General features: G+C 34.7%; 1 protein-coding gene and 1 pseudogene across 2 annotated transcripts; one reads left to right on the plus strand and one right to left on the minus strand.

The window, feature by feature from the left end:
• Positions 1 to 5,697: 5,697 nt before the first annotated feature.
• On the minus strand, positions 5,698 to 8,541 carry LOC112285793 (guanine nucleotide-binding protein subunit beta-2; annotated as a pseudogene).
• A 321-nt stretch (positions 8,542 to 8,862) lies between these two features.
• On the plus strand, positions 8,863 to 11,422 carry LOC112283131 (ALA-interacting subunit 1). 2 transcript variants are annotated; one of them, XM_024521483.3, is made up of 2 exons: positions 8,863 to 9,138; positions 9,274 to 11,422. In XM_024521483.3, exon 2 carries the CDS (start codon positions 9,433 to 9,435, stop codon positions 10,516 to 10,518), a length of 1,086 nt encoding a protein of 361 aa, XP_024377251.1. In that variant the 5' UTR covers positions 8,863 to 9,138; positions 9,274 to 9,432; the 3' UTR covers positions 10,519 to 11,422. The 2 variants fall into 2 exon arrangements, with proteins under 2 accessions (XP_024377251.1, XP_024377261.1); XM_024521493.3 differs by having other exon boundaries at positions 9,005 to 9,144.
• The last annotated feature ends 6,824 nt before the right edge of the window (positions 11,423 to 18,246 follow it).

Below are 18,246 nucleotides of genomic sequence, written 5' to 3' on the forward strand. Positions count from 1 at the left end.
TGATAAAAATATAACCATTTTTTTTCTAATTAATATCTAATCATCTTGGTTTGATAATAATTCAAAATATTTAAAAATGGCTTTTATAAATGATTCTAAGTTTATTTTCTTGTCTTAATAGCTAGTAGATTAAAAGTTGGGTAATAATTTTACCTTCTAATATGTAGAAATTCTTTTACTGTCTTAGAAAGGCCATAAATTGATAAAAATAAGGTTATAAGAGGTAAATAATTAGCATGGTTGATACTAGGATTAAGTTGAGGATAAGGTTGGGCTAAAAACCCCATAGAATAGGTTAAATTGATACTCGGTGATCAACCATTTGTGGGACAAGATTGAAATCAGACCTTCAACCACTAAAACAACCACTTATGACAAAATAGGAGGGCATTTAAAGATCGGCAATTAGGATTTGTAAGCTAGCTTCAAGTTGATTCCAAAAGTATAAGGCTTGTTTTTAGAAGATTTGGAATGACTTTGCAATTGTTGTTTAAAATTAGAGTTTGTATGAGCGATTTGGATTTTATGCAATACAATTAGGGCTAGTATTCTTGACTAGTTCGTGTAACTAGTGTCACATCTATAGTTCAAAATTTGAAAGTATTTAGTTGATTGGGTGTGCTAAGTGTGTATAAAAGTTTGTATCAATCTAATAGTGCAATTGGGAGATATCTGGATTTTGATATAAGAGGGTATTAGAAGTTGGTAGTTTGGAATTAGATATAGTTTCTATGATATCTAAAGATACACTCATTGAATCAAGGTGAAATTTGGCATGGTATTAGAAGACTTCAATATCAGGCTATACACCAATTTTGAATTGAAGTTAATAATTGGAGAAGGAAAAATTACTACTGGAACATTTGCATCAACTTTCAAGTTGGCGGCCAAGTGATGTCAATGTGGTTTTTGGGTTTTTTCTCACAATTTGTATATTGGATTGGATTGAATTTTTTTGAATATATAAAAGCCTTATAGTAGCATTTGTGTGTAATATTTTGCACTAAGTGGATGGTCAAATTAGAAGTTATAGCTTGCCAAAGCTCACTAATTAAGATTAGGGCTTATAAAGAGAAATCAAAATTGCCTAATTATGGAAGTAATAAGGCAATTGGAGTTTATATATGATTGAAGTTACTAAGAAGAGTATTTTTGAGCATTTTATATTAGCTTTAAGTAATTTTGAATTCAAATTCAAATTGTATTCTTTTTATATGAGTGAAACCTATTAAGATTTTCTAAATATTTATAAAACACGACTTCATCTTCCACAACCAGGTACCTAGTGCATTTTCAAATAAGATAACACATATTATGATAATGTCAATATCATCCTTATCAACAACCATTTCATATATATTAGGTAGCTCTTGTTCTACTCTCTTGACTTGTAAGAAAGCCTTCAAACACAAAATGCAATTAACTTACAAGTATGCCTTGAACTAGGTATGGATGTTTTTGAAAAAAATCGTAATTAGAATTTGTGGAAGAATGACCAAAGAGGTAGAAAGTAAGAAAAATCTTACACTTAGGTTTCAAGTATTCCCAAACCTCATTTTGTTATTTTCATGGTGTCAATATTATCATTGTCAACAAAATTTTCATGTATATTGGATGGCTCTTACTTTATTGTCTTGACTTACATTTCAAAAATAGCTCCAACATCAAGAATGTAACTTATTTATACACATACTTAGAATTATTCAATATGAATATTATTGAAAAAAATCTATAATGCTTGAGATTTATAGAAAAATGGTCAAGGAGACAAGAAGAGTAGAAAGTCTTGCAATCAAGTCTCAAATACCTAGTAACTTTATTTTGTTATTTTCATGGCATTGAAATCATTTTTGTCAACAAAAATTTGTATATAAAGATAACTGCCACTCTATTGTCTTGACCTTTTTGTTAACAAAATAAATTGTGTGCATTAAGTGGCTCCTGCTTTACTATCTCGAATTTGCAGTTGTAAGAAAGGTGCCAACCACAAAGTTACAACTTACTTGCAGACATGCTTGAAACTAGATGTTAATGTTGTGAAAAAAAAACTTTGGTGATTAGGATTTGTAGAAGAGTGGCTATAGAAGAAGGGAGTGGAAGCAATAAAAAAGAATTGTCCTTCAATTGTTGTAATAAGGGCAATTTGAGCATGTTATTAAGATACTCATTCTTAAAGGCAATAATTAGATTGTAAGGCTAAAGAAGGTATTCAAAGGTAAAATTGATGTAATGAACATAAGATGTGTATTGAACAAATCTTTGCATATTGCAGCTAATGATGTTGTAATAGGAAATTTATCTAACTTTGTTAAGTACAAGCTCATATGACCATCCAATCTTAAGAAGAATATGATGTCAAATCAACTTTTAATTCTCAAGTTCTTTACTGCAACTGCTAAATCAAAGTTATTACTAGATAAATGTCTAGTAATAACTTTGATTTTTGATATTAGAGATTTGACTATAGATTCAAGTTAGAGTTCAATAAGAGCATACAAGATTAGTAATACTTTTAAGAGGGCATTGAATATGAAAAGCTAGCTTAATATTTTTATTAGGTGAATTAGTGTTATCATCACCTTGATTTTCAATATATTTTTGTTTGTATGTTCACTATCTTCTATTTTAGATTGGACTTGAAACAACAAATTGTGATATAATCACATATTTTTTAATCATTTTTCTTAGTATGCATTGATACTTTCATATCTCTTGCATATCTAAAAATTTAATTATAGGGGTTGTTGTAGGTTAAACTTGAATTCTTTAGTATTGTATGTAGAATCAAATGAACAATTTTTGATTTTTGAAATACTCCTTAGATTGGATTGAGATTGTCAAGGAAAGTCCATTTATGTACTTTGTTTCTTCATTTGGTTAAAATTTAAGTGACACTAGAATGTTTTTGAGTGTGAGATTCTGCTAATGAATTCATTTGATCATATAAATGTATTAAAATATGATAAGTTTACAAAAGATAATAAAGATTTGATTATTGAGATTTAGATGAATATTAGAAGATTTTTAAAACATTATTATTTAGGTATTGATTTTGGCATTCAACTATGGATTGAGATTTTATTAGAAAATAAATAAACTAAGTGTGCAATAATTCGGATAAAATTAATTTAGAAGATAAAAGATTATAATTAAATTCCTAAAAATTCTATAGATTTTTTGATGTGTATAAAATTATTCAAATTATATGTTTGTGTCTCCTTGTAACATTATGTAATCTAATCAGATAGTTTTAAAATATGGTTGGAATATTTATTTTTATATTTTTGTATCTTTGTTTGTTTTTCTATTCTTAAATAATTTTATGTATGGCTATTTTGTAATGTATGTATATATATATATATATATATATATATATATTAATTTATTTTTAAAAAATAATTTAATATAATATTTATAACTTATATTATATTTATTATAAAAATTTAACTTTTATAGATTAAAGTCATCTTTAAAAATAAATATACGTTCACTAATTGCTATATATACTATATTTTTAATAATAAAAAATTCTTGATTTCTTTTGTAATATTTTAAATTACTGTTATTTATTTTTAAATATTTAAAATTAATTTATTTTAATAAAAATAGAAATTTGGTATGTTTTTTTTTTTTTTTTTTTTTTTTATACTATCTAATATTTTAAAAGGAGATTTAAAAACTAGAAAACAAATAAGATATATGTCTACAATAGAAGCAATCTTTAGAGGTGAAGTTGAAACATAATATGGATTGAAAAAGCAAGATAGTGGTTTTTAATAAAAGAAGTCCTTTAATAATATATTCTATATCTTAACAAAATCTTTAGAGGTGAAGTTGAAACATAATAAGGATTGAAAAAGCAAGATAGTGGTTTTTAATAAAAGAAGTCCTTTAATAACATATTCTATATCTTAACAAATTTACAATAGATATTCTTTGTATAATGTGTCTTAGGTTCATGTTGCAAAATGAAATATAATAAAAAACATGTGATTAAATTAATCAATTTTACGTTTTTAGAATTCAAAAATATGTATGTATATATTATTTTTTATAAAACTTGAATTATATAAAAAAAAATCAAGTATGTAAAATATTGTTTTTCTTTATGGAACATATATTAAAAAATACTTCGAAACTGTTTCATTGGTTTGTAGTATTTTTTGAATCTTTAATAGGAGCATAAATTATTTTTTTCTCCAAGTACAATATTATTTCAATTTTTAATTTTTTTTAATTAGTAGAAAGTTAATTATAAAATTAAGAACATATTTTAGGCTGTTGGTGCAAATTACTTTATTAAAAACAGTACAAATTATCAAGAACAAAATGGTTGCAAAAAATCATTGAAATGTTTTTTTTGGGAACAATGATGTAAGCCATAGAAAGAGGTTTACTTAGTAGTTTCTATTTTAAGTATCTTTTGTAGGTATATAGACATATACATATCAGAATTAGCAATGCAATTATATATATATATATATATATATATATATATATATAATAGTATAACTAAATAAATAATAATAATCAAACTTTAGCTTAAACAATAAAGTAGTTTTATTTAAATCCTTATTTTTACAACTATATATAAAATAAATTTGACTGATTTTTTTTTTAAAGCTTTTTAGAAGAGCGGACTACCAAATTTTCTGACTACAAAAAAATAAATCTTCTGCAATCAAAATATTAGAAATAGTAGTAAAGCTTTCAATTTGGTGGTTACATAAACGCTCAATCTAATGTCTAAAAGTTATTTGTTAATAAATACATGACCTACTTGTATTAATATAAAATGTATGTACTTATTCATTATTTTAGTTGCCATAACAACAAAAAGAGATAGTCTATTGATGAACCTTATTCTAATGACTTCAGGAATAGTTTTCTGCAATAATTTTCTTATTGTTGGTGATATTGTTGGTATTTACATAATAAGACTATCTAATTTATATTGAAGATTATCCAATAATTAGATAAAATGTGGAATTGGGAGATATGTTGATAAAACTTGATTATTGCTGTTAGATTTGGCGAAAGCCTTAATTGTCAAATATTGAAGGTAAAAGATTAACATCTTGATTCCAGCAAAGTTTTTGCAATGTTATTATTCTATTTATTGATACATTTTAATATAATTATTTCGTTATTCAATATAAGTTAAATAAAAGGCACTTTTGTTTTAAAAATAAACCATCATATAAAATTTTTAAATTACATAAATTGAATAAGTAATATTTGATTTTATTTGGGGTTTCTGATTTTGGTTCTAAATATCAATAAAAAGTATTTAAATTTGTTAAATTGCTTTGTATTCTTAGAATATCAATAGACATGTACCACAACAAATACATGTTTGGATTAAAGCCGTTAGTATTATAAACATTGGCATGAAAATGTCGATTTGAAGTTGTTTTACTATTAAGGTACAAGCCAAGGTTATTCAATGTCTAAGTTCTTCATTGTGGAATATTTTCTAGCTCTTGATGTTAATGCTCTTCGTGTGGTCTATTGATATTATTGATGTCACTTCAGATGACTCTACGACCCATATCAAGCAGTCTTACATGCGCGAATTTTTCAAGTGATAGTAGATGTGAAAATCTCCTGAATGCCCTCATACAGATTTTTGACGATGAACATCCCACTGCAAATGTGAATAAACAATAGGCTACAGTAACAAACAAAGACATGTAATTGAGTTGCAAAGTAACGAGTCCATTTCACCCGAACAATCGATTTGTGAGAAAAACAATTTACAATATAATAACTGACTGAGGTTGCTGATACTCCTAACAAGAGATTTCCTAACAACTCCCCAAACGATTATAACATATGTGGACCTCTGAGGATGCTAAACTTCAGTTTCGTGACATCAAAGAGTCATAAAGAATCACTGCTGCTTAAACAGATGGATATTCAAACAGAATACCTTCCCATATTTCTACATTTAGAATTCAGAAGCGTTAATAGTAACTTGTGAACATTCTAGAAAATCCAGACATTGCGTTTGGTCAAGGAAACTTCATCTTCTGCTTGTACCGAATGTCACAAGTAACGCATCCATAAAATACACATTGTACTGCTCCACTAAGGAGCCACGAACGACAAGAGTAGACGAGCGGTCCTTCCAAGCGACTTCAAGCAGCTGCTCTTCACGAGGTTCATAGTATTAAGGTTTTTTTGCAGCATAAGACCAGACCTGGAATCGCGAAAACAAGCAATTTAGGATCCAGTGAAACATTGTTGCACTCTAAAAGGATCTTTTTAATCACGCACTAACCAAATCAAAGGCAAAAAAACAAGTGGAGGAGGAAATTATACTGGATGAAAACAAACCTTGAGAGTAGTATCCCAACTTCCTGTGCAAAGAGCATCCCCATCAGTTGCCAATTCTAGACAACTTACTCGATTGGTGTGCCCTTCAGCTCTGCCTCCACCTAAGTTTGCCACAACCTGTCGATGGGACATAAATCTCAGTACACAAATACTGATGTCGTTTACGTGGCACTCAGGAGCAAAGAATATTAGCAACGACCTCAAGTACTACTTCGACATATTTTGTCTACCGATACTTATAAATGTATCCAGAGAGAATGTTTAAGTAGAGAATATTAAAGTAGAGATCTGATAAAGCGACAGATTTTTCATTCTCTGATAGAAACACTTCTACTGTTTCAAAAGTATTTACTCACCGTTACACGCTTAGCCGCGTAGGGAAGCACATCACATGTTACTCAGCATAGCATCTTCGCAAGATAATGTAAATAATGAGTTATACCTTGGCCAATAAAGTGTCCCAGACATTGCAATTTCCATTCGAGTAGGCGGCAAAAAGAAGCCGCCCTGAACGCGAAAACGCTATTGAAGAAACGTTAACTGGACCCCGGGCAAGGGCCTGCTTGTCCCAATATTGTTGTAATTCATGTCCAGGGCCTATGTCAAAGAGTCGACAGCTTCCGTCGTCACTACCCGTTCCGAAGTGGCGACCCTCAGATAGAAAGTGCACGGTATTTACATCACCTTAGTCACCGCATCCCACAAACGACAAGTATGGTCCTCCGAGCTCGTCACAATATGTTCTTCTTGGGTGGGTATATATTTACAACACGAGAGATAACCCGCGTGGCCAGTCAACGTGCCTGACACGGGCAAATTGTCCTCCTTATCAGGTGCAGAGCTAAGGTTGAAAATGGAGCAAACATTGTCTAGGCCACCGCATGCAACCGTGTTGCCACTAGGTGAAATGGCAGCGGCCATAACCCAAGCGCATGCCAGCTTAAAAGAATGTGTTTTCTGACTTGAAATGGCGTTCCATACTATGAGCCTGCCATCTTGCGACGTAGATACTATTCGCGACGTTTCCCGGTAAGCCCAATCTAGTGAGTATATCTTTTCAAGCACAGAAGGATCAGAGTGTTAATTAATCTTTAGTCCCTCACATATTTATGTACCATCAAAGTGCTTACATGTGTTAAGGCCAAGCAGGACCACCTATTACTCAGATCATGACTTGAAGATTAAGGATCTAATCTGAGATTAGTTCCTCAGCGTCAAAAGCAGGCGTAAGAGTCGATAGTTGGATAAAAGCTGAGCCGACTGATTTGAAAGGTAAGATTAGATTGAATTATACCCACCTTGCCTGTATGTCCTTGGAGAGTTCTAACGCACTTGAAGGAAAGGTTATTTACACACACCGGCTTGGACCCTTGACTTTTCGCAAATGATGCCACTGCTCATCCAGAAAAATCAAAATTCCTACATGTCAGACCGTTAATCACAAGGATCCTTCTCAAATAGCATCCGAGACATGTCAAAGAACTTACGGAGAGTCTAGAAATTATAACTTAAGCCCTCGCCACCAGACTAGCATGAATATACCTCTGGTTATCGAATCTCTAAAATTTCATAGCTAAATTTATTGCCATCCCTCAAAACATAAGTATTAATTCCGTTATTTTCAAATCTAGTTGAAGACATTACACTTAAAATACAATGAAATGCATATTTAGAGCGTCAGTCTAGCTAGTGTTCACGATATAAACGGCATACTATTCCCAGTGCCAAGAAGACACCACGCGCACCAATCCGTTCACAGAGTAGCATTCTTTCTACGTCGCCTAAAGCCAAGAATCAACTCAATCAACCCGCTAAGTGTAGTACCCAACACAAGAAGGAAAAAAATGAAAAAGGAACTATGCAAAATTTGGTCGAAGGAGAAGAATAAACACCCACCATCCGTGTCCAGCAACGACGTTTTCTTCTAATTCGATTTCTCCCGCAGAATTTGCACTTTAGCTTTTGCCAACTCGTAGCGCTCTTTTCGCACAGAATCAGCGACAGATATACCTACCTTTCAAATCAATGATCCCCCAACCTCATCATCCACCACCGCTCCAACCCTGGTTAATCGCTCACCCCTCCATCCCTAATTTCTCAAGCCCTAATTTCCTTCACCGCGATGAACTCCTCGCTACTTCCATCATTTGGGACAAAACCAATCACCACCATAGCTTCACCCACTGTCACTATTGCCCACATATCCAAGTTTTTGCCATTGTGTGAGCTCCGTCCCTAGCTTGCAAAATGAGTGAAACGATTGATGGATTCTACTACTGAACACTAGAGGCTTCGCAAGAGCGCCATGAAGTACAGAAGCAAGTGCTATTTGCAAATTGAATTTTCGAAAATAAATATACGAGAGATCGAGTTTTTCCTTTATTACTGCCATTTTAATCGCAACTCAAGGATAGGAATTTTATTTCGTTTTGAAATGATAACATTTCCAGTCTTTCTGGGTTGATTGCAATAGTTTCATCTATTTTTTTTCAAGGATGGATGGTTACGGTCAAATCCGCTTTCGTAGGCAAAGGCTACAGTAGCGGTATTCGAAACTTCGAAAGCGAGGTGGGGTAAGCGAGCTACTTTCCTGCAACGTGTGGGAAGTGTGAATTTCGTCATGGCGAGCATCACTTCGGTTCCACCATTTGACCATTCCGTCTTTTGACCCTCTACAGCAGCCCCGGCGTCGCGTTACTCCCGTTTCCTCGTCTCTTCTCCCTTCCTTCACCCGCTTCCTGGGTGCTCGGGGACGTGTTGCCCTCCCCTAGCAGATCTCGGTTTCATCGACAATCTTATGTTAGGGTTTCGCCTCTACTCAATCTGGGCACATCTCCTGGCCCCTCTACTCGTTTCCTTTCGTGTGTTGTGGTTTTGAGTTGATTTCATTATATATTTCTCAGTTTGCGTCTATCTTGGGTATGTGTGGTGCAGTGCAGTGAGTCCAGGTGGGGCTTTTTTATTGTTGACCGGTCTACTTGCGAGGATTTCATATCTTGAGAGGAGGCCGGTGTGGAGGGGATTCACGACTGCTACGTTTAGTTCCAAGGTTTCTCGTTCGGATTCGGATTTTAGTATTTGGGAGTGGACATCATGAATGGCGCCAGCTCCTCTGAGGGTGGGCCGACGAATTTAATGAAGGAGTCGAAGAAGCCGAAGTATACTAAGTTTACGCAGCAGGAGCTGCCAGCGTGCAAGCCCTTGCTCACACCAGGATGGGTGATGGCAACGTTCATGGTCGTGGGCATCATCTTTATTCCTATCGGTGCCGTCACGCTCTTGGCTTCCAACTCAGTAGTTGAGGTTGTTCACAGGTATGACTTGGAGTGCCTTCCCTCGACTCTTGCGACACAAGCGGATCGTGTGAGATATATCCAAGACAGTTCAATTGATCACTCTTGCACTGTCACTCTTAACATCCCTAAGAGAATGGAACCCCCCGTGTATGTGTACTACGAGCTTACCAATTTTTACCAGAATCACCGTCGATATGTGAAGAGTAGAAACGATCAACAGCTTCGAGGTGACAGCGTATCCAGCCTCGATGCCTGCAAGCCTCTCGCTACCACACCCGGTGGGCAAACGATTGTTCCCTGCGGCCTTATTGCCTGGAGCTTGTTTAACGACACCTTTTTGTTTAATCCCACTCAGGCAGCGCCTAATGCAATTGGAAGCATCACAGTGGAAAAGACGGGAATTGCCTGGAAGAGTGATGTTACTAGCAAGTTCGGAGCTAACGTGAAGCCCCAAAATTTTCCAAACAATGACCGGACAGGTGCATTGGGATGGATTGGAGGTGCAGCGTTGGATCCTAGCAAGCCTCTTAAAGAAGCTGAGGATTTGATTGTGTGGATGAGGACTGCCGCGTTGCCCAACTTCCGCAAGCTATGGGGGAAAATCAACCAGCAACTTGAAGCAAACCAAACCATTACCGTGCGCATATCCAATGTTTACAACACCTACACTTTCAAGGGTAGTAAGAAGTTGGTTTTGTCTACCACAAGCTGGCTAGGTGGGAAGAATTCTTTCCTGGGAATCGCATACTTAACTGTGGGATTGATCTGTATGTTTTTGGCGCTTGTGTTCTTCCTCATCCACCTCAAGAATCCACGACCTCTTGGCGATACATCATACCTGTCTTGGAATAGGAAGAGCGCTGCAAGCAACTCCAGGAGTTAAGCAATGGACATGATGCCTGACGTTGATTTCCCCTCTGTGAATTGCGATTCAGCACCAGAGGGTGGGTTCTCGACTTGCGTTGGAACGATTCTTCCGAGTTAGCAGTTATGAGGATGTAGCTCTATGACTAATCTGGACTGGTTATTTTCATAACCAAGATTTTTTTTTTTTTTTTTTTTTTTTTTTTTTTTAATTCTATCGTTGTGTAAACTTTTGATTTGTAGTAGCTTTCAGCTCGATGTCCTGCAGGAATAATTTGTAGTTCGAATATCTTCAGATAGTTGAGAGGGTTGTTGAGAAATAGCAGCTTTTGCTGCTACTGGGTTGGTACATAGTAATTGACATCGTTTCAAAGGTTATGCCATGGTTTGAAGAAGGTCATTGTATTGAAGGTTGCCTTGCTGACGAGCGGCAATGGAGGGACGGAAGTGAAGATGAAATTTCAATGGACAGGAATGGAAGTTGCTCTCTTCATTACACGACAAGGCAATGTTTCTAGTCTTTAAAACGGATTTGTATCTTTATTTCTATTTATCGTTTTATGTTTTTATTTTTCCCTTGGATCTGAACTATTTTCACATATCTACAGCTCTTCAGATGCCCTCCCTTGATATGCGATCACTAGATTGAAGTTACGCCGTTTTTCTCATAAGTCAATGCTTGATGGTGCAGTTAGAGTTTTGACGCTGTACCAGCTCCATTGGACACTAGAATCTTTTCAGCTGAAGCCTTTCAATGTGATCTCATTCTTAACAATCCATCACTAAAATACCGATGAGTCCTAGAAGTTATGGTTCCTGTAATCACTGCATATGCCTAGTGGCATGTGATCAATAGTGTCGCATTGAATCACTTTGTTGCACAGCATTATTATCTGATCAAATATCTTGTGTTCACTATGTAATCTTTTGTGCGAGAATCTATATTTGATGTGATAGGGTTTTGTTTAAACCACCAACATTACAATTCATGATGAATCTTATGAATGCCTTCTGGTGTGTGTATTTTATTTACATTTACTTGGTTTTGGTGAAAATGGCAATTGATACTATGACTGAATCGTTGCAAACCTTTGTGGCATGAACCACCCTGATAAACTCTAATATTCTAAAATCATGACTTGTCTAATAGAAACAAGTAAAGCGGCACCTCTGTTTTATTTAATGATAATTGAAAATTTATATTATGTCTCTCCTTGAAGATTCTTCTGGCATCAATATGAAGATTATTGCAAGTTGGGTAATTATCCTTCACAACTTTATTTATGTGTGAATATTAATGGTTCTATTTAACTATGTATTAAAATGATGAACTATGGTTTCTAAGTATTTGAAAGGATAAAAATCTGAGCTATAATCATGTAGAGAGATCTTATATTTTTCTTCAAAACAAATTTTTAAATTCTGAATTAAATCAGAAGACAAAAGTTATATCAAAATCCACAATTTTAAGTTATTTAAAAAAAATCCAGTTCTATATTCTTTTTAGTAACAATAAATGTCAACAAGAATATGAACAATATATGAGACTAGCTATTGATAAATAAAAACGTACCTTTAGTTTGATAGAACAATTATATGTGAATAACACGTATTAACTCAAACCACCATTTGAAAATTCTACAATAAAGATTATTCCTTTGTTACTAATCCAATTCAAACAAACTCAAAGCTGCTATTAATGGTGTAAGGTAATTTCTCAGTATCACATAACATGGTTGGACTGTGTTGAGGAGTGATGTAATGACATGGCTTCAGCCAAATGAAGCTCTTCTCCTAATCTTACCCAATCTAATGCCAAGAATACATAGAAGGAAGACTAGGAGTCGAGTGAGTTCAGTACTTCATCACCAAAGCTATGGACGTAGAGCACAAAATTGAATTAATTCATAATTCGATCACAAAAAGCTCCTGCTGATTCGATGAGTGAATTGCTAATGTACACAACCTCTGTACACAACCAAATGTTCCAGACTTTGAAGATATACACAATTCTCACTTGAGATTCAGTGCTCTAGACAATTGTTTTGCTCTTTTCTAAGCTTTGAATAGGTTGCTGTCTCACACTATGAACTGATCACTTATATATCACATGTTGAGCTACTGTAAACCTGACAGCAATGAAAGTGTGAAATGGGATTTATGATTGGACATAAAAATCAAATCATAGAAGGACCCATCTGTGTTCATGTTTTGGGCCAAGGATGCCATGAATATTGAGGACTGTATCATACGTGCACAATTGGTCACAGCTACTACCAGTTCTATTCTTCACACAGTCACTATTGCATGTGTCCAGATCTGATTCTTTGTAATATCTAGTGATAATCTATCTTTTGAGGAATTACAGTCATAATTTTTTAAAGAAACTGGGAGCTAGTGCTGACTTTGAATACGTAGTTCCACAAAATCATGTCCTTGCTGAAGAGGAATAATAAAACTGTCAAATAGCTTATTTCACACAATGTGTCCAGAATTACCTTTTTGTTGTAAGATTTGGTTATTTCTTGGGACTTGAGTTTATGCAACTCATTTACCAGCAAATTCCAATCAACAAACCCAAAGAAGATAGTGTCTGTTAGAATATCGAAGTTCCAGTTTCCGACAATTCAAAGTATTACATTTGAGCAAAAGATGAAATAATTGAGAATGCCCCTGTTTGGACCTAAAACGAATCGAAACAAGCAGCAAGTTCTTCTAGATACTCATATGAATCGTTTCTTGTGAAGGATTTCAACATAGAGGGGCCTGATGAAAAATGACAAGTCCCCGTCACAAGGATCTACTACCGCCACAAGCCGCCTACTTAATTGTAAATTTCACTACATTATAAGCAGCCGAAGTCCAATGGCTGACTGCAAATATTACTTCACCCTCAACAATAGTCCTACTTTAAAAATCACGAATACTTCCAAGAACCTCTAAAAGAGGCCTGGATAGGCAACGCAATAGCACAGATAATGGCAACCCAATGCTCTCATGCTTCTGCAACTCAAGTTTAGCAGCCTTTCAAAATTAGCAGTAGCCTTCTCAATAGTTTGAAGCTCGGCAGCAAGCTTGACAGCTTTGGCTTCGTTCTCTTCCTGGACAGATTCGGGAACCTTGTCAACATATCCAACAGCGCTCATTTTCTTGTAAATTGCATCTTGTTGTCTGTAAATAATGTCGCCATGCCACATCAATTTAAGTGTTGACGATCAGAACTGTCGTTCATGACAGTATTGTACTAATACAAATCAGTAGATAAATGACTAAAGACATCCTAAAAGTACATCAGCAAACAACTGTCGTTTCAATCTTACCTGACAAAATCACGTTTTTTCTGCAACCGTAAGACCTCTTGATTAGCATCCACAACATCTCGCAGGAGCAGATTCACTGTCGTGCTCTCATCCACAATAGCCACAGCACAACCAATAGGTGCCTCTTCTCCTTCTAGCAAAACCAGTACCCGAAAAATTCAAACTTGAGTTTCAAGAATATATTTCACCTACTGACTGAAAGATGACAATATGAAACGTACGCTAATCACCTCGAAGACTGTGGAACTGGCTCGCAGAAGCTCAAGGTGTAGGCATAACAAATTACAAAAGCACGGCTCATTCCTAAATTGCGAAGGAAAACGTGCTAGCAATTCCTAAGGAAGGAAGGCAACCATGTCCTTCACACGATTCTCTCCACAATGCGTCCTACAACTGTCACCTTCTTCTTCAACCCAGTTGCCAATTCACAAAACTCTCAAGAAGTTTCACCAATTCCAAACACCCACTTCTTATCAAAATGTGAACTTTGGAAGTTGCAAGTCACCTTTTTGGAGCATGTGGTGTCCTCCTAAGACATGCTTATGGAGAAAAATAAGGTAAAAGCAGTTTTTAGTTTGAGGATTGGCCAACCACCAAGGATGCTTCTGAAGTTTGCTCATTTTTAGGCCTTGTTGGATACTATTGCCATTTTGTTTGGTAATTTGCTCACATTGCTGCCTCATTGACAAACCTATTGGAGAAAGATGCTCTATTTGAATAGAAACTAGAGTAGCAAAATATCTTTGATAAATTAAAGGAGGCACTCATTACTGCTTTAATATTGCAACTATATGATCCTATTTTTCCTTGTATGCTTTATATTAATGCTTTTGACTTTGCTATTGAAGTGGTCCTTCAACAAGACTTTGGTAGAGGCCTTTAATTTGTGGCATATGAATCATGCAAGCTCAAAAGAGTAGAATGCAATTACTCTACATATGATCAAGCGTAATTAGCAATTGTATACACCACAAAGATGTGATAATACTATCTATTAAAGAAGCCAATAGTTATTTGGACTGACCATCGACCCTTGCTACATAATTTACATTTGAAAAACATAAAATTGCAATATCATCGTTAGAAAGAATAGTTGTAATTTTTTGATATCCAGCTTAAGTACAAATAAAGGAGACAACATATTGTGCCAAACAGCTTATTGCAGAGACTAGACTTGAAGGATAAATTGGAAGACAAGGTAGAAGTTGGTACTATTAGTAGTGTCATTTCAAATCTAATAAAAGAGATGGAATGGAAAGATGTTACATATTGAGATACTTATTTTAAGATGGTTAGTAATCGATTGAAGGTAGGTAATATATAATATCAAGCTTACATTCTTACTGATGGCTTCCTCTATTTCAAGAAGCAAATTTATATACCTGACAATGCTATACTCTAGATGTACATACTTCAAGAAGTACATGATATCCCAATATCTAAACATCTAGGACAAAAGAAGACTCTAGAACAAATCTCAAGGACATGATTTTGAGTAAGTTTGGATCATGATGTTTGAACCTTTGTACGCTCTTACAAATCATGTCAACATAATAAAGCATGCAATGTAATGTCTCTTCGACTATTGCAGCCAATTCTAATACTTACTACACTTTGAAAACAAGTGACTATAGATTTTATTACGTGTTTGTCGCATATACCTCATAATTATACCATGATTGCCGTCTTTGTGGATCGACTCTCAAAGCAACTTTACTTGATTGCAATGTGCTTGGATATTGATGTCTCAGCACTTGCACAAGTTTTCTTTGATATTGTCTTTCATCACCATAGATTACATCATGTCATTATTTTAGATCGAGATCCATGCTTCACGGGAAGCTTTTGGCAAGCCTTCTTCAACCTACTAGATACACGACTTGCCATGTCTATAGCCTTCTATCTCCAAACAAATGGACAAACAAAGTACGCAAATCAAACCTTGAAAGATATGTTGTGGGTATTTGTGGTAGTTCATCATAATGATTGGAATCAATACTTGATGCCCTTTGATTTGCTTACAATGATAGTATTCAAGTAAATATCAGTCATTCACAATTTTTCCTTAATACCAATCAACATTTGATTACGGTGATAATTCTCTATTGTCTCATTGATACCAACAACCCGACAACAGAGGAATTTATACAATAGCTTACAATGGCCTTACAAGAGGCATGGCACCATCTCTTTACTGCACAGAATCAACAAAAGGACTATACAAATATCCAGTGGCAATACAAGATCTTCTGAGAAGGTGATCAGGTATTACTTTTTAATGCCAACTTGTCACTTACTACATCAATCCAAATCTGGAAATTAGTACCTTAGTAGCTTGGACCTTCTTGCATTTCTTCAATGATCTCTAATGTCGCATATCGCCTCAAGCTTCTGCCACATATTTGGGTCCATCTAGTCTTCCATGTTTTGCAACTGAAGGGATTTCATATTGAGCCAAAGCGCTTTCCGGATTAATACCAACCACCACTACAACTAGTTGTAGTTGATGACCAATAAGAATATGTAATCGATAGCATTTTGGAACATTGCTATCTTCATTGTAGTAGTGGATGTTTATAACTTTAGTACAAAGTTCTTTGGAAAGATTATCCCATTCACAATGTGACGTATGAACTTGCACAAAACCTCACTCATTGCCAAGAGACAATTCAAAGATACCATCAGGAGCAAAATGAGAAAGTTCCGTATTAGTGGAGGAGGATTAACTATAACAAGGCATAGATAAGACATTTGTATAAGGATAGATAGTTACAATCATGAAAATTTCTAGAATTGAGGTTAGGTGAGTAGACTACGTAGGATCTACCATAGAACATTCTAGAAAGAATTAGGGCGGTTGTTTAGGTGGGGCCTACTACCTAAGAACATTCTAAAAAGTCCAAAGTAATAGAACAAGGCATAAATGAGGCTTTATGTTGCTATGGATTAGAAGGATCTTGGGTTTTTGAGATAGTTTGGTCGCGTTTCAATTCCTTTGGTACAATTAGAGATTGTTGTGCTTGTTCCTATGTACATGTGCATTGTGGATCCCTTCCTTCTTTCATCCCCTCTTGCCATTGTCAAAATAGTGCATATTGGTCCTATTCCAATTAGTTCTTACACTATTATTGAGTCAATATATTATTAGCTTAATTGCTTTGTTTTTTCTTTCATGACAAAAACACCTTGTTTTGTAGACGTCATTTGTACATCAGATTTAGAATCATGATATTTAGACTCAATCAATGTTGTCTTGTTATCAAACTCTAGTGCTTTGGTGAAAGTAGTTATTATGTTATGTAGGTTGTTCATTGTGTAGTGGTTTTTCTAGCAATGACTTGGGTTTTTTGTATTTGTTGTTGTCATTGAAATCTAATTTGGTTTCCAATTGGCATGCCTCTTTGTTGAGTTTTAGAAACAACTGATTTGAGGAATAGTGTTTAGTTGAGAAAAGAAGTTGAATTCTTTGTTTCTCTCTTTCTTTTTGATTTGCTTTGATTTTTGTTTTTTGTGTGTTTTTCTTTTGAGATTTTAATTAAAGAGATTTGAAAAACAAAGACTGGTAATCAGTTCTCATGTTAGCATCTCCAATCAAGTCAAGAGTCATGCATGAAAACAGATTTCAAACTTTATATATATAAATATATATATATATATATATATAAACACATATATACGCACACAAATAGCAATTCTGCATCTAGTTATTGAATGTAAAGTAAATGCTGACTAAATAGTATAAAGACACCCAGGAGAGGATAGGGCTAACAGTGATGGGCTTAAAACTCGGCTTAACCTTTTTGCAAACAGTTCTAGAAATACCTTCGTTAAATTCAAAGTCAAGGTCTTGATTCTTCCCTTCATAACCTCGTTGTTGGTTCAATACTATGTTCTTTGATTACATGAGCATCATGAGCATGCTGTCACATGAAACAGGAAAGTACTCTTAAGCGTAGACGTCGCAATCCATCCAAATTGTACATAAATCACACCATTCATGTGGTTTGAAGAAAGAGACACTTTGAATGGCGAAGGAGAAGTACGTGGTGTGAGGGAAGTACGTGTATTAAGTAGATTTCCATTCATGAGCCCTAAAAATTTCCCAGTAAAACTAGCAAATGTGCACACTTTGAAAAACGGAACGATGTGATGGACACGAAGTTAACATTAACATTTGAAAACATCAACCGACACGAGCATTCTGTATTGTTTCAAAAACCCTCTGTTGGCGGACGAACTACCACTCTGTAGCGAGACACAGTGAAGATTCATCGAACTCAGTCTTTTCCCACATCACAACATTGCTACGTTGGTTGAATTTAATTGAATCTTTCTTTCCCAGTAAGAAACCACTTGATGCCTCTAACAAAACGCATATTAGATACAAAATTCTTATTAACTCCTAATCATGAGACAAGGTCAGTATT

The sequence above is a fragment of the Physcomitrium patens genome, chromosome 1, assembly GCF_059467195.1.
Source record: "Physcomitrium patens ecotype Gransden chromosome 1, ASM5946719v1, whole genome shotgun sequence".
In the NCBI taxonomy this organism is placed as follows: Eukaryota; Viridiplantae; Streptophyta; class Bryopsida; order Funariales; family Funariaceae; genus Physcomitrium; species Physcomitrium patens.

Coding starts and splice junctions, on each gene's coding strand:
- LOC112283131 (XM_024521483.3), top strand. CDS start 9,433: ATGAATGGCGCCAGCTCCTCTGAGGGTGGGCCGACGAATTTAATGAAG.